This window comes from Scyliorhinus canicula, chromosome 9 (assembly GCF_902713615.1).
Source record: "Scyliorhinus canicula chromosome 9, sScyCan1.1, whole genome shotgun sequence".
NCBI classification, from domain to species: domain Eukaryota; kingdom Metazoa; phylum Chordata; class Chondrichthyes; order Carcharhiniformes; family Scyliorhinidae; genus Scyliorhinus; species Scyliorhinus canicula.
In genome coordinates this window covers 113,262,981-113,287,202 of record NC_052154.1, presented here as the reverse complement: position 1 = coordinate 113,287,202, position 24,222 = coordinate 113,262,981, and the positions used below count along the sequence as shown (strand labels likewise).

The 24,222-nt window shown below is 48.5% G+C and overlaps 1 protein-coding gene across 5 annotated transcripts in view; it reads right to left on the bottom strand.

Moving 5' to 3' along the window:
• The window catches only part of LOC119971619 (PHD finger protein 21A-like), a 502,987-nt gene that overhangs the window by 25,341 nt on the left and 453,424 nt on the right, over positions 1–24,222 (bottom strand). For 3 of the 5 annotated variants that reach the window (XM_038807414.1, XM_038807416.1, XM_038807417.1), the window contains exon 12: positions 8,518–8,540. In XM_038807414.1, the coding sequence (XP_038663342.1) occupies positions 8,518–8,540 (23 nt within the window). Of the gene's footprint in view, positions 1–8,317; positions 8,473–8,517; positions 8,541–24,222 lie in introns of all 5 variants that reach the window. The other 2 variants (XM_038807413.1, XM_038807415.1) reach the window with 1 other exon arrangement.

The window sequence follows — 24,222 nt, the reverse complement described above, 5'->3', positions numbered from 1 at the left end:
GCCCCTAGTCGCCACATTCCGGCGCCTGTTCGGGGAGGCTGTTATGGGAATCGAACCGTGCTGCTGGCCTGCCTTGGTCTGCTTTCAAAGCCAGCGATTTAGCCCAGTGTGCTAAACAGCCCCCGTGAGGAGGTGACAAAGATGATTGATAATGGGTGGGCGGTGGATGTTGTTTATATGGACTTCAGTGAAGCCCTTGACAAGGTGCCTCATGGCAGACTGGTACAAAAGGTGAAGCCACACGGGATCAGAGGTGAGGTGGCAAAGTGGATACAGAACTGGCTCGGTCACAAAAGGCAAAGGGTAGCAGTAGAAGGGTGTTTTTCTGAATGGAAGATTGTGACCAGTGGTGTTCCACAGGGATCTGTGCTGGGGCCTCTGTTGTTTGTAGTATACATAAACAATTTGGAGGAAAATGTAGCTAGTCTGATTAGTATGTTCGCGGATGACACCAAGGTTGGTGGAGTGGCAGACAGTGTTGAGGACTGTCAGAGGATACAGCAGGACATAGTTAGGTTGGAGACTTGGCAGAGAAATTGCAAATGGAGTTTTCATTTCATTCGGACTGTTTTCATTAGAACGGCGGAGGTTGAGGGGTGACCTGATAGAGGTCCACAAGATTATGAGAGGCATGGATAGAGTGGATGAGCATGTACTCTTTTCCAGGATGGAGGTGTCAGTCACCAGGGGGCATAGGTTTAAGGTCTGTGGGGCAAAGTTTAGAGGAGATGTGCGTGGCAGGTTTTTTTTTAAAACATAGAGGGTGGTGAGTGCCTGGAGTGTGTTGCCAGGGGAGATTGTGGAAGCAGATACATTAATGGTGTTCAAAAGGCATCTCGACAAATAGATGGATAGGATGAGTATAGAGGGATATGGCACTAGGAAGTGCTGAGGGTTTTGGCCAAGGGTAGTATCATGACCGGTACAGGCTTGGAGGGCTGAAGGGCCTATTCCTGTGCTGTATTGTTCTTTGTTCTTTTGTACCATCCCAGGAATCAACCTAGTGCATCTTCTCTGACCTGCCTAATTCAAGTATATCCCCAAGTAGAAAAGGAGACTGAAACTGTGTGAATACCCTGGGCAGGATTCTCCTTTCTCGGTCGCTGAAATCACGCTCGGCGATTGGCTGGAGAGTCCCCGTTTGCACCAAAATCGCTTTTGCAATGCTCCGCCCTCTCCAAAACAGCATATTCGCAGAGTACGTCGCACGCTGTATGGAAGGCCTCAGGATGTCGTCTGATGCTCTGCCCCCAATGGGCCGACTTCCCGATGGCGTGGGTCACTCATGCTACGTATTTTCGTGAACCTGGCGCGGTTGCTGCGGACTAGGTCCAGCGGCATCAGTCGGGTGGGAGCTATTCCGCACGCAGGGATGCTTTGGCGGAGGCTGGGGGCACTGGTGGGGGGTGGTACGGGGTGGCGAGCCTGGTCAAAGGGGGGCAGTTTTTGGCAGTCCGGGTCCACGCGCAGCCGGCGCCATGTTGCATGGCGCGGCCACTGCAGGCTGCCGTTCTGCGGGGCCACGGACCCAGCAATTCTCCGCCCGTATCCGCAGCTAAAGCTGGGGGCTTTATGCTGCATGCCTGATAACGCACCCACCAGACAGAGGATCGGTACAGCTTTTGTGCCGTTTTTTCAGGCGTAATACGCCACTGTTCCCACGCCTGTGTCAGCACTTAAGTCTTCAAATCGGAGAATCCAGCCTCCTAGGTCTGGTCTCACCAGCCCCATGTACCATTGTAGCAAGACCTCGCTATTTTTATCCTGCATCCCCTTGCTTTGCCTGCATATTAACTTTGAGAGATTCATGTTGTTATGGGCCAGGGTTTAGAGAACCCCAAAGTGTATCATGGAGTTCACCTGACCCACAACTTTTAACAGATTGTGGTATGGGGAGCACACAGTCCACTCTACAGGTGTGGTAGAGCAGAAATCGAAAAGTATTTTTTAAAGCAAAACAATGTTTATTCTATGAACTAAAATTAACCTTTTTAAAACATAGTGAACATCTTAGCAACCATCACTTCAAATACAACCCCCAACGAATACAACACTAAGTAACCCTTAATAACTTCCCAAACAACATCCAGAAGACAAAAGAAACACCTTTTAACAGAAGCACATTAGGTTTATATTCACTACTGAGAACATTTATAATTCTGAATTCACCAAATGATCAAGAGATAGTTTTTGTCATGGCAGAGAGAACAGCAATGCACTCGCTTTGTCTGGCTTCAGCTCCAACAATGAAAACGAAACTAGAACACACCCTGCAGCAAACAACCTAAAACAAAAGTAAAAAGCTGACTGTCAGCCCAGTGCCACCCACACTCTGACATCACTGATAAACATTTCTTAAAGGTACATCTCTTAAATGCCCATTCCTTAAAGGTACTCTCACATGACAATATCAGGACCCCTAGATCTCTGTACCGCAGCATTCTGTAAACTCTCTCCATTTAAATAATATTCTGCTTTTCTATTCTTCCTATCAAAGTAGATAACCTCATTTTCACACATTATGATCCAGCTGCCAAATTTTTGCCTCACTTAACCTATCCATATTCATCTGGAGTACTGAATTTTTGCCTTAGGTTCATGAAAAAATGCAAGACGGGCCCTTACGGTTTCCCAAATGCATGCCTGCCTCAGATCTCAGTTTGTGCCTTATTTTTGTATCTTGAGAGGCAAGGACAGGTTCCAGGTTCGGTTTCCAAGACATGATTGGGAGCAGGCTCTTCCCATTCTCTGTCCAATAAAGAGCAGTTAATGTCAATGTCCAAGACCTGCCAGTGTAAAACCCCGAGAGACCACTGGGGATGAACAGTGACCATTGCATTGCAAATAATATTGAGTTAGATGCTGGATGAAACATTGTTGTCCTGTGTGAACTGGCCTATTGACTGCAAGCCCTTTGTGAAACTAATAGCTACTGCTGGTTCCACTGTTTTAAGCCACTTTTGCCACTATCCTTTGAGTACCCTGCTGCACCAGTTTTTCGCTGCTCTCCCCTGAAAGTCACTGATTTCATGGAACAGCTCACACAGCTCTGCAAGTCACCACAGTATCTCAGTTCACCTTCTGCACTCCTCACTCCAAATCTTTATTCGTAATAATCTTTGTTGTGGGTGGCACAGTGGTTAACACTGCTGCCGAATGGCACCGAGGACCCAGGTTCGATCCCAGCCCCGGGTCACTGTCCGTTTGGAGTTTGCACATTCCCCCCGTGCCTGCATAGGTCTCGCCCCATAACCCAAAGATGTGCAGGGTAGGTGGATTGGCCAATCTAAATTGTCCCTCAATTGGCAAAAACATGAATTGAGCACTTTAAATTTATTTCCAAAAAGTAATAATCTTTATTAGCATCACAAGTAGGCTTACATTAACACTGCAATGAAGTAACTATGAAAATCCCCTAGTCGGCACACTCCAGCACCTGTTAGGGTACACAGAGGGAGAATTCAGAATGTCCAATTCGCCCAACAAGCTGTTTTTTGGGACTTGTAGGAGGAAACTGGAGTGCCTGGAGGAAACCCACGCAGATACGATGAGAACGTGCAGACTCCGCACAGACAATGACTCAAGCCGGGAATCGAACCCAGGTACTTGGCGTTGTGAATGTACCTAATTTCAAAGAATGCAGCACATTGACGACTCTCAGGATTACACCCAGAAGCATCGCAAAGGAGGCCTAGAATGCTGTTGGAACCACTCAGACCCTTACTGCAACTGTGACCTGGGACATGGTTTGTCACCCTACCACTTATATTGCAATGCTTAAGCCACCTAGCCTGCGCTGTTCAAACCTTTTCCTCTCATGCTACATTCCCCATACCAGCATTACATAACATGAAGCACATGTCAAGGAAGGCCATGACAACCCACATGCTGATGCATGTGCCTCCTCTTTCCTTATACCAAGATAGGCAACACCCAGGCAGCCAATAGACCCGGGAAGAAGCATTGCCCAAGCTGCGGTGTTCATGGAATTGCTCAGGTGGCAAACAAAGGCAGATGGTGGGCTTTGGGGTGTCATATTGGCCGCTAATAGTGATGGGTGACCCCAAGCTATGAATGCGTTCAGCCTGGGAGACATCAACCACTAGCAGATGTAGTTTAGGTTCTGGAGCTGTGGTTCCACCTTCCTGACAAGAATTAGACCGCGGTCATGAGAAGGTGGTCCATGTGTCTGAGGATGCATTGTCACCATCTTCCAAGGCAACAGACACCAGCCCAGAGACTCTCACTTATGTTAATGCATCATTGTGCAGGAAGAGGTGTTAGAGGCAGAGATGTTTGTGCATGGTTTTCACCAGAGGGAGGGCAGGCAGTTACAGGAATACTCCTCACAGGGTAGTGAGGCAGAGCCTCCGAAGTCTCCTTTTGGACCGAATATTTGGACATGCAGTGGCAGATAAGTGGCCATCTGGCTGAACTCCCCGAAACATTGAGTAAGCTGTGCACTACGGGTGAAGGAGTACGTGGTGGACATGAGCTTGGCTATTTCCCGGGTTAGGAAGCACATGATCAACAGCCAGATTGTCATCAACTCACGGTGAGGCCATGCGACAGCGTGTGCAGCACACGCAAAATCTCCTGCATAATGTCAATAACTCTGTAGCAGTAGTGAGAGAGGACCCAAAGGCGTTGAACAAGACCATCCTTTGGCTGGCAGATTGGTGGCTAGGAGATTAATGCAGTTGCGCCCCAGCACCATAACCTGTCAGCGATCTGGACAGCACACCAAGCACTGAGTAGTCAATGCATTTTGAGGGAATCGTTCTAACCTCCGATTCCTCAGCCAAACGCGCCATCTGCTAGCTGGGTCCAAGCGAGAGCAGCTGCTGCCCCACCATTAACATTCTGGTGGTCACCATTGACCAGAAACATAACTAGACTAGCCATACAGGTATTGTGGCTACAAGAGCAGGTCAGAGGCTAGGAATTCCGTGGCCAGCAACTCACTTTTTAATTCCCCAAGTCTGACCACCATACATAAATCGGGAGTGCGATAGAATACTCCCTGATGAGTGCAGCTCCAAGATGCTGCAACTTGGTATGCATAACATTATGGACTGCAGTAATTCAAGAAGGCAAGTCCCCGCCACCTTCATTCTTGAGTGCAATTAAGGATGGGTAACAAATGCTTGCCTTGCATCCCATGACAAATAATATATAAAAGGGGCTTCACTTTCAGCAGTTTCTTACGTAGGACTTTATTGAATGCCTTCTGAAAACCTATACAAATAACATTCATAAATATTCCCCTGATGACAACTTTAAGCACTTCTTCAAAAGATTCATTCAAGATGGTCAGGCAGGAGCTAACCTTTGCAAAGCCATGTTGGTTGATTGTCCTGGTATATCCAAGGGCCGACTAATTCATCGGGTATGGCAAATGACGAACTAATTCATTCGGTAATTAAAGTTTTTCAGTGAAGGCAATCAAGCAGCCAGAAGGTAAACAGCTGAAAGCTAGTGAATGAATTTCAATATGAGCTCAAAATATAGAAATCTTAAGACCTCATTTGGGGTAAAATCTTGCACTCAATGATGAGAGAGATGTTAGTGAAATATTTATTTAGTTATAGTTTGCCATCAGTATCAAGCACATCTAAGTTAGGACATAATTTTCTTTTGTTCTGCTGTAACAAATCTGCCTTTGTCTTGTCCTAAGGAAAGTATTGAAGCAAAGTTGAAAATGCATTTAACGCTATTTTTACTTTATTCTGATGAACATTGTGGAAAGTGGATTAAGCCATACAAACTCATGTTGGACCCTTAGATTTGTCAGGGAGAAGAGTTTCAATCTTTCAGACTGGGCTGGTCAATCTTCAAAGTGAAAATTTGAGTCTCCTCAATTTCTGCAGTTGAAATTCAAATTCAATCAACTTTCTACATCTGTCAAAAGATGCATGATGGAAAGCAGAATGTTTATCTCACAATCCTGTATGTATTTAGCATTTTCCTATAACCTACTTCAAATCATTAATTCCTAAATATCGGATGATAAAGCAGTAGAATGCTCCATACTTGTGTTAACACATGCAAGTAATGGCAGGCGGGGGGGGGGGGGGGGGGGTGGTGGTGTGTGTGTGTGTGGGGGGTTGGGCCTCCCTAATGTATTGTATTATTACTGGACGGTGATTGCTTCAAAGGTGAGGATTTGGGTGGGTGGGGGGGGGGGTCCCCCCCAGTGGGTCAGAATGGAGGAGAGTCTATGCAGGGGCTCGGGGCTGGCAACAGTGCCACTCCCCATGGCCCTGGGTAAATGTTCTGGGAGTCCGGTGGTGGTGGAAGATTTGGAGGCAGTTGAGGCAGCACTTTAAGTTGTGGGTGGGGTCAAGAGAGATGGCGATTAGGGGGAATTATAGGTTTTGAGTTAGGCTATTACAGGAACTGTTACTGGGTGGTCGTTCTGCCATTGTTTATCTTGCATTTTCATGAATTGGATGCCATCAAACTTTGGGAGGTGGGGGGTGACTATGGGGGTTGAGTATATTGTGTTTACTGTGTATGGGATGACCGATGATTCTCTTGTTTTTCTTTTGTTGTATTTGGAATGTAGGGGTGATGTTTGGGTCTGTATGTTGAAGGGGATGCTGGTTGGGGGGATTGATCTTGTATTTGTGATTGTTGGTTATCTTGTGTTTGTTCTGTATTTGATGAAAATGTGGAAGAGGAGGAGAATAAAAAAAAACACATTCAAGTAACCCCCCCAAAATATTAAGAAAACAGACGAGGATGTTAACTGCAAACTGCAATAATTGGTGCACCTTTTACAACACAGAATACCCTTATATAGCTAATGTTGGGGTTCTGCACCCTGTAAACCACTCAAGCTAGTATATATAAAAGAAGAATCACAGAAATTAAAAATAAGTCGAATAAACTTTAAAAAAATATTAATTTACAATACCCAATTCATTTTTTCCAATTAAGGGGCAATTTAGCATGGCCAATCCACCTAGCCTGCACATCTTTGGGTTGTGGGGGCGTAACCCACGCAAACACAGGGAGAACGTGCAAACTCCACACAGACAGTGACTCAGGGCCGGGATCGAACCTGGGACCTTGGCGCCGTGAGGCAGCAGGGCTAACCCACTGCGCCACCGTGATGCCCAAGTCGAATAAACTGGATTAGAAACTGCTCAAACATCGCTCCAATGGTTCCATGTGAGTTCTTGGTTAAATTATAGCTTTGCAACACACTCAATGTAAAATATTGCTCCTACCATGCCTTGTCTGCCAATATAAAAAGGAGTCAATAGCAATCACAGGAAACTCCAGTTCAAACTTCCCTATCCTGCTGACTGCAGGTGAAAATAAGGAAGCATAATTTTCAAGTCGCAAGCCAGTTCAGATATTGGCAAAAGATTCAAGCAAGTTGCTCAATTTCTGGTTGTGTGTAGAAATGGGCGTGAAATAAAGGACAGAAAAATATCCAGATGGGTAATAGCTCAAAAACATAAGCTATATAATTTGTTTGCATTCTGTTTGAGTAAATTAGTGGTACAACAAATTAGTCACGAAGATCTATGTATCAAAACATCCACTTTAGCGGAGTTGAAGTGTTTTCTGTCACCTTGCAACCAAGTGCACTGAATCACATTTAGCAAAGGAATCATTAAAAAAAAATTTAAATATAGACTCCCCAATTCATTTTTAGGGGCAATTTAGCGAGGCCAATCTACCTACTCTGCACATCTTTGGATTGTGGGGGCGTAACCCACGCAAACACAGGGAAAATGCGCAAACTCCACACGGACAGTGACCCAGAGCCGGGATCGAACCTGGGACCTCGGCGCCGTGAGGCAGCAATACTATCTACTGCACCACCGTGCTGCCCTAGAAAAGGAATCATGTAGACTTTAAGGGACACTGAAGACTGGGGCCTCAGTTAAACTGAACATGTCGTAATATGAATTTTAAAAAGTATATATAAACGTGGTTTAAAGAGATCCCCTCTCCCCCCAAATCTCTAACATGGTGTGGAGCTGCTCAGCTTGACACCTTGTACAGGAGTGATGACTTTCAACACAGAGGCAAAGACTGAAATGTTAAACATATAGTCATCGTGCAATTTGTATTGCATTATACAGATGGAGGCTTTGTTTAGCAACTGCATGCATGTCAGAGCACTGTGAGTGAGCAAGCAAGGGGAAGGAAGGAGGAGGAAGAAAGGCTCAATATAGTCAAAATGTCTACGTTATTCCTCTTTTGTTACCTACTATCTATGCTACAAGAAATGTAAATAAATTGGCATTATACCTCAAAATGTGCTGACTTATTAACCCTATGAAATTTGGTAACTTACATCTATAGAGCTGGGGTTGGATGCAGACTGTGCTGGAGCACCAAAACTGAGCAAATTCTCTGCTTTTTCGAAATCTGGGGAGGCAGGATGACTTGGAGGGGAGGAAGGTGCCATTACCCCTATACCCAGCACACTAGTGTACTTAGGAGGGCGACCTACATTTAAGAAAAAAAAAGAACACCAAATATATACACACATACCTTCAACCACTGATCCTCATTGGCTGCCATTGAGGAAAGAGGAGGAGGAGCATAGACAAGTGTTAATAAACAGTCACAAATTAAAGGTCAAAACAAGGAACAAACAATAATACTTAACAGTCATGTAATAAAAAGGGGAAAAAGGGAAAAAATGAAGTTAACACATTTGTCAGCAGCAATATGTATGTACAGAAATGATACTCCTAATCAAAAACTATAAACAACAATATTGGAAATGTTATTATACTATGAATTATAAAAAATAACGGGCATTATTTTGGTTAGATTTCCAAAACCACGACTTGAGGGTTAAGTATCTAACAAGTAATGAAGAAGTTGTAACAAATCAGTGCGTGGCATAACTGTTTTAAAGAAACGTGCCGACCCAGTTGTTTGGCACACAGTTTGGCATGAGTTACTAAAGTCGCAATTTTAACAGAAAAAAAAGCTGCATTTCTTTAATTGAAAATAAAATGTTGTATAATTATTTAAATTGTTTTTGTGAAAGTAGTCCTAAATATTTATTACAAAAATATCCAAAACAATCCTGTTCAAAAAAACTCATGCATATATTCATCGAAATGCATATATATTTTTTAACATGCAACATAATGCACAGTGAAGAATATGTCAATATTCACATAATCTTAATTAGGGTAGCATGAGCTAAACATTCTTTTGCAAAGTCATCACTGATAAAACCATCGCTACTTCTAAGAATCTGAATTTGAAATCATCATCAAAGGCCAACAACCCTTGCGCTTGTGATGATCCAAAACAATATTCAAATGACAAAATAACAGCAAAGTTATTCTGGAGCCAACTTGGAATCAAAGAGGAATGTACTTCATAGAATCATAAAATTTGCTGCACAAGAGTCTATCTGAAAGAGCGATCCATTTAGCCAATTCTCCAAAGCTTTAGTTATACAACAATTATTCACCTCTTTTAAAAACCATTAAAGGTTCCATTTCCACCACTACTGCTATAGGGCAAGCATTCTGCAGTCTAATAACCTCATGTAAAATAATGTCTAAATCTCTCGCTTCATTCTTTGATTATTTTCAATTTATGTTCTCTAAAGCTTACCGACTAATGGAAATTTACCTAATCAAAACTCAATATCTATATGGTGTTCATTCATCCAACAGGTTTAACCAAGTCTTCCCACTGAATGGCCTCACCAAATCTCCCAAATTTAATTTAAGTCTAATATAAAAGCAGCGTGAAACAGTATTGCAACCTATTATCCCAAAATACTTTTATTTTTAAATGATCTGCTAGTCAGGTGTCTTTCGTGAACTGGAGGTTGAATCGAAGTAATATTTGATTTGAAAGAAGGCTGATGCATTTACTGCTTTTCCTTACTTAAGAACTTCACCCCATTGGCTTGACGCAATAAAATAGAATGACTGTACTGCGGCCTACACAATTGCTACATTAACATCTAGTTCATCTTTTAATGGGCTTTGATTAAAACAATTACCAATAAATTTCTACCAGCACAAGTTTCAGGAGCCTGAATCCCACAAGTCTAAAACTGAAGTTCAACAATGTGCAGATTGCACTTTCTTATTAACAAAATTCCACAAATTCTAAGTTGTTGCAATGAATATTATCCAACATAAAGAAAGGTAAAATATCAATAAATAAAATAGCTCTTTGATGATTTCTCTAAACTACTGGGACTAAATATGCTAGTTAGAGGTGAAGATGTGCTATTCTGTTCAGCAAGGCCAGAGAACAGGGATATTCAAATACTACTGATCCTTTATTGCATAAAAAATGTAAGAACACTATTAGTGTTTTTTCTAGTCTTGCATATTTAAAAAAAAAAGTTCTTATTGAAGGTTTTTTAAAACATATTATACACTATACAAGCAGTAAGGTTAACTGTGCCGATTACAATGTACATATCAATTTCCTTAGTGTCGGACGCCCCTCGTTAATCCTCCACCCCATTCACTGTTGTTTCAATGTCCTTTCCCGGGTCCTTCATTGCACAATGGATAGTTGTTCATTATTTACAAGTGGGCGGTGCCCCCCCCCCCTGTTGTTGGGCCTTCCCCCTTTCCTTCCCCCCAGCCCCCTCTCGGACCTATTTTCTGCCTTCCCTAGGGATTTCCTATTCCTGTGTTCTTGTTCTCGGCTTTCTGAGCACTGTGCCGGTTGTTTTCTGGCCTCCCCCACCGCCCCCTCCTCCTCCACCCCCCCTCCATTTCATGTCTTCTCCTGTGCATCTCTTCCTCTCACCCCCTTTCCAAATCCCCCCTCGTTCTATTGCCTGTTGCCTTCAAACAGGCCCTGGAACAAATTGATGAATGGCCTCCGTGTTTTGTGGAAGCCCTTCTCTGACCCTTGGATGGCAAACTTGATCTTCTCCAGATCCTGGGGTATCCTACTGTCCCCTCGTGGAGAAAGTGCTTTACCTTGAGGTTTCTAAGTTTCTGACCTGTCGGTAGTTCCAGGTCCTCCGTCAATTCGCTCAGTGTCGCTAATCTGTCCCCCATGTAAAAGTCCCTGACTGTTCGCGTCCCCCTGCCCTGTCTCCATTTTTTTTGAAAGTGATGTAGAGCACGGCTGGTGGGAACTTATGGTTTCCACTGATGGGACCATGGGGGATATTTCGATCATCCGAAATGTTGCCTCGTCTGTTTCAATGTCCTTAGTGTAGCTACCACCACTGGGCAGGATGTGTGTTTCGTCAGGGGGGATGGGAGCACTGCCGCGGCGAGGGCCCGGAGGGTTGTTCCCTTGCAGGAAGATTCCTCCATCCGCTCCCATTCTGTGGTGGGTTCGCGTGTCCATCCTCACTCTCTCTGCTGTTGCTGTCCAGTGGTAAGTTACAGTGTTATAAGTTTGGTAGTGCCAGGCCTCACTTGATTTCCCTCCTTTGCAGTGTTGATTTGGGGATTCTTACCCCTCCACACAAACGCCATAATCATTTTGTCTATGTTGTGGAAGAAGGCCTTGGGCATGAAGATCGTTAACGATCTGAACAGGAAGAGAACCTCGGCAGTACGTTCAATTTGATCGTCTGCGCCCTCCCCGCCATGGAGAGGTGGAGCGTGTCCCATCTCTGTAGGTCTTTTTTAACTTCCTCCGCCAGGCTGGACAGATTCCACTTATAGATCTGTGTCCATTCCCAGGCTATTTGGATCCCCAGGTAGCGGAATTTGTTTTGGGCTACTTTAAATGGGAGTCCTCCAGCCCTGTACCTCCCCCGTTTGGGTTCACCGAGAATACCTCGCTCTTGTTAGGTTTATAACCCAAGAAGGTTCAACCTCTTTCAGCAACTACAAGGTTGCTCTCACGCCTTCCCGCGGTTCCGAGACATAGAGGACCTGGTCACCTGCATAAAGTGAGACGCTGTGCTCTCTGCTTCCCCTTTGGGTACCCTTCCAGCTTTTCGAGTCTCGCAGAGCGATCGCCAGGGATTCATTTGCTAGGCCGAACAGGAGCGGGGACAGTGGGCATCCCAAGTGCCTCTGTGCAGCTGGAAGTATTCAGACCTGGTGATGTTGGTTCAAACATTTGCCTTGGGGTGTTGTGTAGGATTTTCACCCAGGAGGCAAATCCTACTCCTCGTCCAAACAGCTCCAGTACCTCGAGGAGGTATTTCCACTCGACTCCGGGGGCGGGGGTGCTCATTATTTGATCAGCCGCCTGATGTTCGCAGTAAGCGGCCTACCCTTGACAAAGTCCATCTGGCCCCCTGCAACCACCTCTGGTACGCAGTTTCCAGCCACTTGGACAGAACCTTTGCCAGTATCTTTGCATCTACATTCAGCAATGAAATGGGACTCTATGAGCCGCATTCCGTCGTGTCTTTGTCTTTTGTGGGTATCAGTGATATCATGGTCTGTGTTAGCGTAGGAGGCAGGGTGCCCCCTCGCCAGCGGGTCTGTGAACATGTCCCTTAAATGTGGGGCCAGGGCCGGCACAAATCTTTTATAAAGCCCCCCCCGCGAACCCATTGGGTCCCAGCGCCTTCCCCACCTGCATGGAGCTGATGCTCTCCATGATTTCTCCTAGATCTACTGGTGCTTCCAGTCCCCCCCCCCCCCCCAACCTGTTCTCCCTCTGGACAACTAGCATGTCCAGTCGGTTGAGGAACTGTTTCTTCTCCGCATGCCCGTCGGGAGGTTCGGAGGTTGCAGCCCTCGGTAGAATGTCTTGAATGCCTGGTTGACCTATTTTGGTTCCGCTACTGCCTCTGCTGCCTTTTATCTGCGCTATTTCCCTCATGGCTGCCTGCTTTTTCAGCTGGTGAGCCTATAGGCGGCCAGCCTTATCTCCGTGCTCGTAGAAGGTCCCCTGTGTATGGCGGTGTACTGCTTTCCCAGTGGATAGCAGGTTAAAGTCCATTTGTAACTTTTTCTTCTCTGCCAGGAGCTCTAAGGTCAGGGCCTCGGAGTACTTTCTGTCGACCTCCAGGATGGAGTCGATCAGCTGTTGCCTGGCCACCCTCCCTTCCCCATCTCTGCGAGCCTTGTAAGCTATAGTTTCCCCCCAGATCACTGCCTTTAGTGCCTCTCAGAGCGTGGAAGGTGAGACTTCCACGTTCCGGTTGTTAGCCATGTAGTCGCCTATGGCCTGTGATGTTTCCTGGTAGAAGGCCTTGTCGGCCAAGAGGTCCGTGGCCAACATCTATGTGGGGAGTTGGGCACGGCCCATCTCCAACCTCACATCCATGTAATGTGGAGCGTGGTCGGAGATGACTATCGCGGAGTATTCCCCTCCTACTATTCTTGGAAGCACCGATTTCCCCACTGAAAAGTCGTTGATCCGGTCTATACCTTGTGGACCGGTGAGAAGAACGAGAATTCCCTCTTGCCCGTGTGCAGGAATCTCCATGGGTCCACAGCCCACATCTGTTCCATGAATGTTCCCAGTTCCCTAGCCACGCCTGTCATTTTACCCGTTCTGGGGTTTGATCGGTCGGTCAGTGGGCCTGCACGCAGTTAAAGTCACCCCGCCATAATCAGATGGTGTGCCGATGTCGGGGATTTCTGCCATGTCTTCTTTATAAAGAAAATCTGTGTCGTCTCAGTTGGGCACATACACATTTACCAGTAGTACTGGTGCCCCGCCTAGGACACCACTGACCATGACATACCGTTCCCCCTTGGTTCGTAACCATCCTGGTCTCCGTAAAACTCGTTCTCTTCATACTCAGGGAGTCCGGTAGTAGTAGCGACATTGAAAATCTGGAGGCAGTTGCGCCAGCATTTTAGGCTGGGGGCGGGGTAAAGGGAAATGCCAATTCGCGGGAATCACAGGTTTGAGTCAGGGAAGTGGGATGCGTGTATTTGGAGATGGGAGGAGAAGGGAGTTAGGGCACTAAAGGACTTGTTTCTGGGGGGCCGGTTTGCAGGACTGAAGGAGCTGGAGGTGAAATATGGGTTGGGGTAGGGGGAAATGTTTAGGTATATGCAGGTCTGTAATTTCGCAAAGAAGGGGATACAGAGCTTCCCGGTGGCGCCGGCCCCACACTGCTGGAGGAGATGCAGACGACAGGGGGAATGGAGAAAGGGGTGGCGTCGGAAATTTATGGGGTGATTCTGGGAGAAGAGGAGGCACTACTGGAGGGGATTAAGACAAAGTGGGAGGAGGAGTTGGGAGACAGCATGGAGGAGGGGTTGTGGTGCAAGGTGCTCCGCAGGGAGAATGCCTCAATTTTGTGAGCGAGGTTGGGACTGATACAACTGAAGGTGGTGTATAGGGCGCACCTCACAAAGGGGAGGATGTTTGTGAACGTTGTGTAAACCACGAACCCCACAAACCACGTTCATATGTTTTGGTCCTATCCAAAGCTGGAAAGGTATTGGGAGGGAGGTTTTCAGGGTAATTTCGAAGGTAGTATATGGTGAGGCTTGAGCCAGGTCCTCTGGAGGTCATATTCGGGGTATTGGATCGGCCGGGGTTGGAAGTGGGTATGGAGGCAGATGTTGTCGCCTTCACCTCGCTGATCATCCCGAAGGCGGATCCTGTTGGGGTGGAGGTCAGGCTCTCCACTTTGTGCCCTGGCATTGCGGGGGGATCTGTTGGAATTTTTAAACACTCAAGAGGGTGAAGTTCGAGTTGAGGGGAAGGATGGAAGGGTTCTACAATTCATGGGCTTTGTTCATCATGCACTTTCAAAAATTGGATGACATCGAACATTAGGGAGGGTTTGGACTGTGTATGTTGTTGATGACTATGTACAGGTGGATGGTGGATTCTTGATACCTGTTCTTTGACGTTTGCATTTAAAATGTTAGGGGCTGTTTGGGGGTTGGTGGGAGGAAGGGAGTGTTGACCAGGGGTTTGATATTGTATTTGTTATTGATGTTTGTTTGTTGGTGGGTTTAAATTTGGATGAAAATGTGAAAAGGAGAATAAAAATATTTAAAAGAAACCTTGTCCTCTTGCTGATCAGTATGGCTACTCTCTTAGCCGTCATCCTGTAGCATGAATGGTATGTCTGTCCCACCCAACCCTTTCTTATCAGCAGTCTGTCCTTCTCCGTCAGGTTTCTCCCCTGCAGGAAGATTATGTTGGCCTTCAGACTTCTGAAGTTGGCGAAGACTCTGGATCTTTTCATCGAGCTATTAATTCCCCTTACATTCCAGGTGACTATCCTGATGAGGGGCTTTTGACCCCCTGATCCTTAGAGATCAACCATACTTACCTGGTGGACATGCCCCTGCCCTCCGGGTTTTCCGTTTGTTAGGGGGCCGTCCAAAACGGCCATGGTCACCGTTCATACCAGGAGGTCAAGCCCCTCCGCTCTGGGGTCCCCCTTGGTCCAGGGGCACCCAACATGAGCGCCAACTGTGTCTACGCCACATGGGTGTGCCCCTGTACAGTCTCCCTTTGTTTAGGGACCCTCCAAAGTGGCTGCTTGCGCCGCCATCTTGATTCCTCGGCCTGCTCCCTGCCTGCCCAAGCCAATGCGATTGCCAAGTCTTTTTCTCTGTTCTGTTCCCCATGTGTTCTGTGCTCCCCACCCCGTTCCACCCTGCATCACCCCTCCCTGCCACTGTGCCTCCCCTCCCACCAGGCGCTCCCTCTCCGCAGAGGTGCGCCCCACGGCCCCCCTTACTGCCCTGCATGCACGTTTTCCCGTGCTAGCCCTCCTTGATAGTACAGAGGCTCCCCTCCCAGGGCTGGTCTCGCCCTTTGTGCCCTCTGACTACCTGTTTTTCTTCTCGCCCCCTCACCTGCTTTACCCGCCCTTGCTCTGTCCTGTACCCCGGTCTTTCCTTTCAGAGCGAGGCAGTACAGTCCCGCGCAAACACATAGCTAATCTCCTGGACCCGGTCTTTCTGTTTAGAACGAGGCAGTACAGTCCCGTGCCTTCATCGCTGCCATGCCTGTTCTCTGTCCATGCCGTTACTCCGTACAAAGTCGTTTGCTTCTATTAAAGTAATATTCTTTACTTTGGTACGTGACCCAGAGTCTGGCTGGGAAAGCATGTCGAATCGCACCCCACTCTTGCTGACTTTGCCTTGGTAAACTCAGCCCCATTCTTTGCCAGGTCTGCCCCAATGTGCTGATATTCACGGATTCTTTGTCATTCCCATGTGCTTGCCTTCGTTTGCCTGGCCCACCGCGGGATCCTTTCCCTATCCTGGTATCGGTGCAGCTTCGCTATGATCGCTCTTGGCTGCTCCCCCGCCTTGGACTTCAGTCTGAGTGACCCGAGTGCCCTGTCGAGTTCTGGGGGTTGGAGAAACTGTCCCTTCCGACTAGGTTGCCCAGCATTTGGGCAATATAGTCTGTCGGGTCTCTGCCCTCGATGCCTTCCGCCACAATTCATATATTCTGCTGCTGGGACCTGTTCTCTTGGTCCTCAAACTTTCCTATCAAACTCCCCTGGACCGCCACCAACATTTTCACCTCTGCCTCCAGAGCAACGATCTTGTCGCTCTGGTCTGTCGAGCTCTCTTGAGGTCCTCGATTGTCCTTTCCTGCACCTCCACTTTCTTTCCCAACCCATCGATTGTGTGTTGGAGGGAGGCAATCGCCTCATTAACCAACACCTTCACTGCAACCTCGATCACAGTTTTAATCGCCTCCTTCATGGCGGCCAACTCCTTTCTTATAAAGGTCCTCCAACTGTTCCCTGGTGGGGAGGGGGAGGCTGGTGCTGGTGTTCGGGTCACCGGTCTCCCCGTGCTCTTGGGCGGCCGGGGCCTCCTCCTCGCCACGTGGGTCCAACGGTTCGTCGGACCACTGATCGTGGCCCTTTCCACCACTTCTACCCTCTCGTTGACCCCTTGAGCTTCCATTCACTGGCATCTTCTCCTCCCGTTGCATCTTCTTTTCCGTTAGGGATATTTTCTGTTGGGGTTTTCAGGCCAACTTCTTCTAAAAGTGACTTTTTTGGTTCTGGTTGGGAGAACCACCTGATGTGCGTCCGCTCAGCACATCACTGTGACCGAAAGTCAGGAAAATGGAGGACTGACCTCCTACGAGCTGCAAGAGCAAGTTACCACCTCTGTCCTCCTGGCATCCGTCCCACCTGCCACTCTTCAATTCCTAAACCCTCCCATCAAATTCACTAGCTGACACCTCGCACTCTCCCAACATCCGACTTCCAAGCTTGTTCCTCAGAACACCTGACACTTATCATCACAACCCTTCTATGTCCAGTTGCAGTGCCCACACATTATCCGCTATAGACCACCTGACCCATCAAGCATGTGGCTCACAACGTCCTCTTTGTCTCCACAGGAGAAAATAGCCCATAATAGGAACAAAAGGGGGAAGATTGGGGGGGGGGGGCAGAATTCCAGAGGTCTGAGTCTTCACCCTATATAACAAAAGGACCCTGGAACTCACGGTGTTGCCCAAGCAGAGCAGCGATGACAGCGTGGTTGACGAATGGCAGAGAAGTGAGGATCCAGTACCCTTTTATCCAGATGACCAGTCTCAAGTGAGTTGTTAATGTCCCAGACAATTATACTTCCCTTTCACTGAACCCATGTCCTTTGTCGTACACCATCTGATGAGGCCGGGCCATCCGGAGTTGCTGCTCCCCCCCCCACCCCCGTTGCCCAAGAGGCCATCTCAGAGGAGAGCTCCAAGGAGAATACCAACAATGCAGCCCAGCTATCACCCGCACCTTCCACTATTGCAGAGACACACACCTCGGTGGGCAAGATTAGCAGACATGCTTCTGGGTCACTATCTGGTGAACACCTCAGAGCTGCTGTTACACATTAGGTGGAGGCAGGACTATCCAAGGGGGACAGCAGTCAGAGATCTGCTGGATCCAAGGACTCAGCTCCAGCCAGATGCCGAGCCCCTGGACATGGTTTTTCCTGAGTTGCTATAAATGATAAGCCAGTGTTGAGAGATTCAGGAGGGGGTGTCAGCAATAATCCTATGACTGCAAAGCAGATTGAAGGAGTCCCAAAGACTTCAGGCGCAGGAGATGGTGCCGGCATTCCGTGGTGCCCAGACCAATGCTGCTAGGGTGGCGGCCACAGTGCAAAACCTGGAACACAATGTTCGAGCCATGGGTGGTGGTGTCCAAGGCATGGCTGAGTCTCTGCTGACATTGGCTGAGGACCTTGATATCACGTCTCAGATACAGGTGGACATTGCCGAGGCACTGCCAGAGTTTGGCCCAGTTAAAGAGGACCAGGGGCTGGTCTAGCACAGTGGGCTAAACAGCTGGCTTGTAATGCAGAACAATGCCAGCAGCGCGGGTTCAATTCCCATACTGACCTCCCTGAACAGGCGCCGGAACGTGGCGACTGGGGGCTTTTCACAGTAACTTCATTGAAGCCGACTTGTGACAATAAATGATTATTAGTTTGGGCAGCACGGTAGCACATATGGCTAGCACTGGGGCTTCACAGCGCCAGAGTCCCGGGTTCAATTCCCCGCTGGGTCACTGTCTGTGTGGAGTCTGCACGTTCTCCCCGTGTCTGCATGTGTTTCCTCCTGCTGCTCTGGTTTCCTCCCACAGTCCAAAGACGTGCAGGTTAGGTGAATTGGCAATGCTAAATTGCCCTTAGTGTCCCAAACGTTTAGGAGGGGTTAGTGGGTTATGGGGATAGGGTGGAAGTGAGGGCTTAAGTGGGTCGGTGCAGACTCGATGGACCAAATGGCTTCCTTCTGCACGGTATGTTCTATGTACTATGCACTATCACCAAGGGCTTTGACAACATGGTGCAGACAATGGGGACCTCCAGGAATGGCAGTGCCAGATATTGATTTCTGCAACTACTCCAGCTGTCCCTCTGTCCCATGGGGTTACCCAGGACCAAATGGGCACCCTCATGGACAAGGAAGCACTGGAGCCCATCCCAGGGCCTTCCACTCAGGAGACTTAGGCAGTCTCCAGTTCTCCTAAATCCCATCTCCAGGTGGCACAGAAACACATGTAAATCGGCCGGGGCACTCCAGCCCCAGCCCTCCAGAGGATGACCGCCAAGGGCATCGAAGCAGGCTGCTTCCACCTCTGATGTGCATCCTGGGGACACCTCAACACAGCACTAGACCACAGACATTCAAGAGGTTTGAGGAGCTCTGAGCGGGCACTGCTGAGATCACTATTCGTAGCTAGGGGAAATAGATAAATTGTCACATTAAAATGTTCACCATTAAAACATTTCACACCTCCCGAGGTTTTTGTTTGTATTTCAGTGCCTGCCTATTTTTATACCGAAGGGTTTTTAAAAAGAGGGTGAACATGGTGATCTCTGGGTTCGTATGGGTGGGCAAAATCCTACAGGTAAAGAAGGTACTGCTGGAGCAGGTGGGGGGTGCTGGCCCTACCGAATTTTAGGAACTACTATTGAGCGGCAAACATAGCAATGATCAGGAAGTGGGGGAGGGTAGGTGGGGAGCAGTTGGAGGCTGCATCATGTAGGGGCACAGGTAACGGACCTCTTCCATTCACGCTGGCTCGGTACCCCACAAGCCCGGTGATTTTGAGGGTGTGGAGACGGCAGCGGAAGCATGTGGGAGTGTCGGTATGGGCTCTCATTTGTGTCAATCACCGGTTTGTGCCGGGGTTGACTAGACCGGTTGTTTCGAAGGTGGCAGCGAACTGGGGTTGAGCGGTTAGGGAAACTGTTTATTGACGGCAGCTTTCTGTGCTCGGAGGACGAGTTTGAGCTGCCAGATGAGAATGGGTTCTGCTACCTGCAGGTGAGGGATTTTGCACGGAGGCAGGTTTCGACCTTTCGACACCTACTGCCCCAGCGGTTACAGGACAAGGTAATGTCGATAATGGGAGTGGGGGAGGGGAAAGTCTCGGAAATTTATAAAAAGCTCATGGAATGGGAGGGAACCCCAATAGGGGAGGTAAAGTGAAAATGGGAGGAAGAGTTGGGCAAGGAGTTAGAGGCGGGACTGTGGGAGGATGCCTTGAGGAGAGTTAACACGTCCTCATCATGTGCCAGGCTTGGCCTAATACAATTCAAGGTGGTCCCGAGGGCGTGTATGACTGTGGCCCGTATGAGCAGGTTCTTTGAAGGGGCGGATGATAGATGTGGGCGGTGTGCGGGAGGGCCCCCAAATCATGTCCACATGTTTTGGATATGTCCAAAGCTTAGGGGATTCTGGCAAGGATTTGCCGATGACATGTCCACGGTATTAAAAGTACGGGTGGTTCGGAGTCCAGAAGTGCCGATGTTTGGTGTGTCGAAAGACCCGGGAGTCCAGGGGGAGAGGCTGATGTGTTGGCCTTTGCCTCCCTGGTAAACCAGACAGATCTTATTGGCGTGGAGGGACCCGGAGCTCCTGAAATCGGGGGTATGGGTTAGTGATATGGCCGGGTTTCTCAGGCTTGAGAAGATCAAGTTCGCCCTGAGAGGATCGATATTAGGGTTCGCTTGGAGGTGGAAGCCATTTATCGACTTCTTTGGGGAAAATTAAGCTGGCAGCAGATACAAAAGGGAGGGAGGGAGGGGGGGCGGGTTGGTCGAGGCAGAAACAGTTAGTGGGGCGGGGGGACTGGGGAACTGTGTGGTAAGCCACATTGGCTGGGTGTGGTTGTTGGTTGGGTGGGGGTTATTTACTCTGTTGTTTTTCCTCTTGAAAATTGCTGTTAAAAACTTATAAATGCCTTAATAAAAATATTTTAAAAAAACATTTCACACCTGAAACATGTACAGCCCCTCTTGCTTTAATCTTGACAACAAGCCAGCCCACACCCCTATCCATGCTCCCTTGTCCATCACCATCCCTCACAGTGGAACTAAATCAAAAGCCCCCCAAGCAGACTCCGTTATGAGGATGGTTGTGAATGCACTGTCGGCAGAAAGACTTAAGAATTAAGTCAGGGACTTAATCAGAACCCAAGGAGCACCAGAGCATTCCTCACAGTGCGTGGTTAGAATCCTCCTATCTTGAATAGAGACCTGCTGACAGTGCCAACACAGGTCCATTACCCTTGTGTGATGTAACACAAGACTTGGAGAACGGGCAAGAGGGCGGCCAGTTAAGCGGCAAGAAGGCAGCCGGGGAAGTGCACGAGAGTGGTGTGATTAGAGGGTGGGGGAAGTAAGAGAAGAAATGAGCTGATGGACACACAGCCTTGTGCCATATGAATCTGGAGACGAGGGCCTCCCTGATCTTCTGGCATATTGGACCCTTGCCGCTGCCTGTCTTCTATTCTCCGAGTTCTCCTCAGGCTCTTCCTCCAGGCACTCCTGGTCCTCGTCCAGCATGTTGGCCTGCTGCTGTGTCAAGTTTTGGCAGGCACAGCAGACCACCACAAAGATGGAGGCTGTATTGCAGAGCATTACGAGAGTGGTTAAGGCAGCAGAACTGCATTTTTAGTGGCTCACTGCACTGTTCAATGACAGAACGGGTGGAAGCGTGGCCCTCATTGTAATGGGTCTCTGCCTCGGTCTCAGGCCTCCGCACATGACCTCAGTGGGTATCCCTTATCCCCCACGAGCCAACCAATTATCCTGGGGTGGTCCACAAAGAACCAGGGATATCAGGGGCTGGTTTAGCACAGGGCGAAAGAGCTGGCTTTTAAAGCAGACCAAGGCAGGCCTGCAGTACAGTTCAATTCCCGTACCAGCCTCCCCGAACAGGCGCCGGAACGTGGCGACTAAGGGCTTTTCACAGTAACTTCATTTGAAGCCTACTTGTGACAATAAGCGATTTTAATTTCATTTCATTTTTTCATTTCAGAGTGCCCCAGGATGTAGCTGTGATGCACAACTCTGAGGCGGTGATCACACAGTACTTGTACATTCACGGAGTGGAGCTCTCTTCCTGTTAATATAGGGCACTCTCTGAAGTCCCGGTACTTGCAGGGTGACACGTGTGTTATCGATGGCCTCCTGGGCCTGGGACATCCCGGCAACAGCAACGAATCCTGCAGCCCAGGCATCATAGTGGGCCTGGCCCAAGTCAAAGGTGATGTATTCGGATCCCAAACGTACCGAGCAACCGTCACCTTTCGGGTGCACCTGTAAGCTGACGATTATGAGATGCTGCACAGATCCCCACTCGAGCTCTACAGTGAGCCAATGGCGTAAACATTAAGGGCTGGAGTGACCTTCATGGCCACCAGGAGTGGGTGTCCTCCTCCTCCTCCATGGGTGCCATGTCTGCGAGGGCGTGGTACAGGTGTCACTCTGTCTCCCTGCTGAGACGCAGTTTTCTGCTGCACATCTAGTTGCTCTGCAGAAGGTGTTGATGAGCTGCCCTCTTGAACCGCTGTCGTCCCGGAGGTGTAGGTACAAACACAGTGCTGTTAGGGATTTCCAGGATTTTGACCCAGCAACAGTGAAGGGATGGTGATATATTTTGAAGTTGGGTGGTGAATGACTTGGAGGAGAACCTCCAGGTGGTGGGATCCCCAGGTATCTGCAGCTCTTGTCCTTCTAGATGGTAATGGTCATTGGTTGGAAAGTGCTGCCTCAGGAACTTTAGCGAGTTACTTCAGTGCATCTTGTTGATTTAAAAAAAAGTTAGTGTATCCAATCATTTTTTTTTCCCAATTAAGGGACAATTTAGTGTGGCCAATACTAAATGTTATTGAATGTCAAGGGGTGATGGTTAGATCTCCTCTTGCAGGAGATAGTTTTTGTCTGCCACTTGTGCGAGTCTAGAGTGCTGTCCGTCAGGTCGTTATAAGACCATCGACTCCCCTACAACCTGGCACGTCATTGGTCTCCCCTTTTGGCCCCTTTCTCAGCCTGAAGGGCGGCTGGGTCTTGAGACTGTGGCAGCCCCCGACAGATGTGGTGCTGGCTCCAGCCTTAATTGGATTTGATGCCTTCGGCGATGACTGCTCGCCTCGGCTGTGACAAGCAGGACAACTGCAACTTCCGGGGGATCAATGGCAACATTCATTTTTGTATCTGGAAGGATTTGGATAAGGAGACCGACAATCAGTTAAGTATTCCATTCGGGACCCTCAAAATTCCCCTAGCCTCCCCCATCCTTACCATGACTGCCCCGCTTTCTCTCAGTGTCAATCAGCGAGCCAATTGTGCTGGCAACCTTCGCCCCGCACACTCACTCTTGGTCAGATCACGGGCCCGTAGACCCCTGCCAGCAACATTAGAGAGGCCTTGCTTAGCTGTTATCTGCTCATCCATACAGTTATCCTTTGGCTGCAAGAGGGTCCACAGTGTTCTTTAATGTTTTTTTTAAATAAACAATTTTATTGAGGTATTTTTGGCATATAAAACAATGACATTGTAAAGTACTGTAAAAAAAGGAAAGCAAATAACGCATCGTACAAACCACAACTCCATTCTCGCAAGGACCTGCCTAAACCACCCCCGACTCTACTCTACCATAGCTCCCCCCTCCCCCCTGCTGACGATTAATTCTCTGCGAAGAAGTCAATGAATGGCTGCCACCTCCGGGTGAACCCCAATGGTGAACCTCTGAAGGCGAACTTAACTTTCTCTAGACCGAGAAAGCTCGCCATGTCCGATAGCCATACTTCGGTCTTCGGGGGCCTTGCGTCCCTCCATGCCAACAGTATTCGTCGCTGGTCGACCGGGGAAGCAAAGGCCAAGCCGTCGGCCTCCTTCTCTTCCTGGACTCCCGGGTCCTCCAACACCCCAAATATTGCCACCTCAGGACTCATTACCACCCCAGTTTTCAAAACCCGGGACATGATGTCCGTGAATCCCTGCCAGTATCCCCTGAGTTTAGGGCACAACCAGAACATGTGAACGTGATTAGCCGGCCCACCGGTGCATCTGGCACACTTGTCCTCCAGCCCGACAAATTTACTCATCCGGGCCACCGTCACGTGGGCCCAGTGCACGACCTTGAACTGGATCAGACTGAGCCTGACGCATATTGGGGTCGTGTTTACTCTGCTCAGAGCTTCTGCCCAAATACCGTCCTCCATCCCCCCGCCCCCCCAAGCTTCTCTTCCCACTTAAGCTTCAGGTCCTCAGTCTGTGTATCCACTGCTCCCATTAGTTCTTTGTAAATATCTGACTCTACCCTCACCTATCTCTCTCCTCGATACTATCCTGTCCTGTCTCCCCTTTGGCGGGAGGCGTGGGAAAGACGGCACCAGCCTGCGCACGAAATCCCGCACCTGTAAGTATCTAAAGTCATTCCCTCCCGCCATCCCAAACTTCTCCTCCAATGCCCTCATGCTCGGGAAGCTCCCTTCAAAAAACAGATCACCCACTCTCACAATCTCCGCCCTCCGCCACAGTCGATACCCACCGTCCATGTTCCGCAGGGCAAATCGGTGATTGCCGCAGA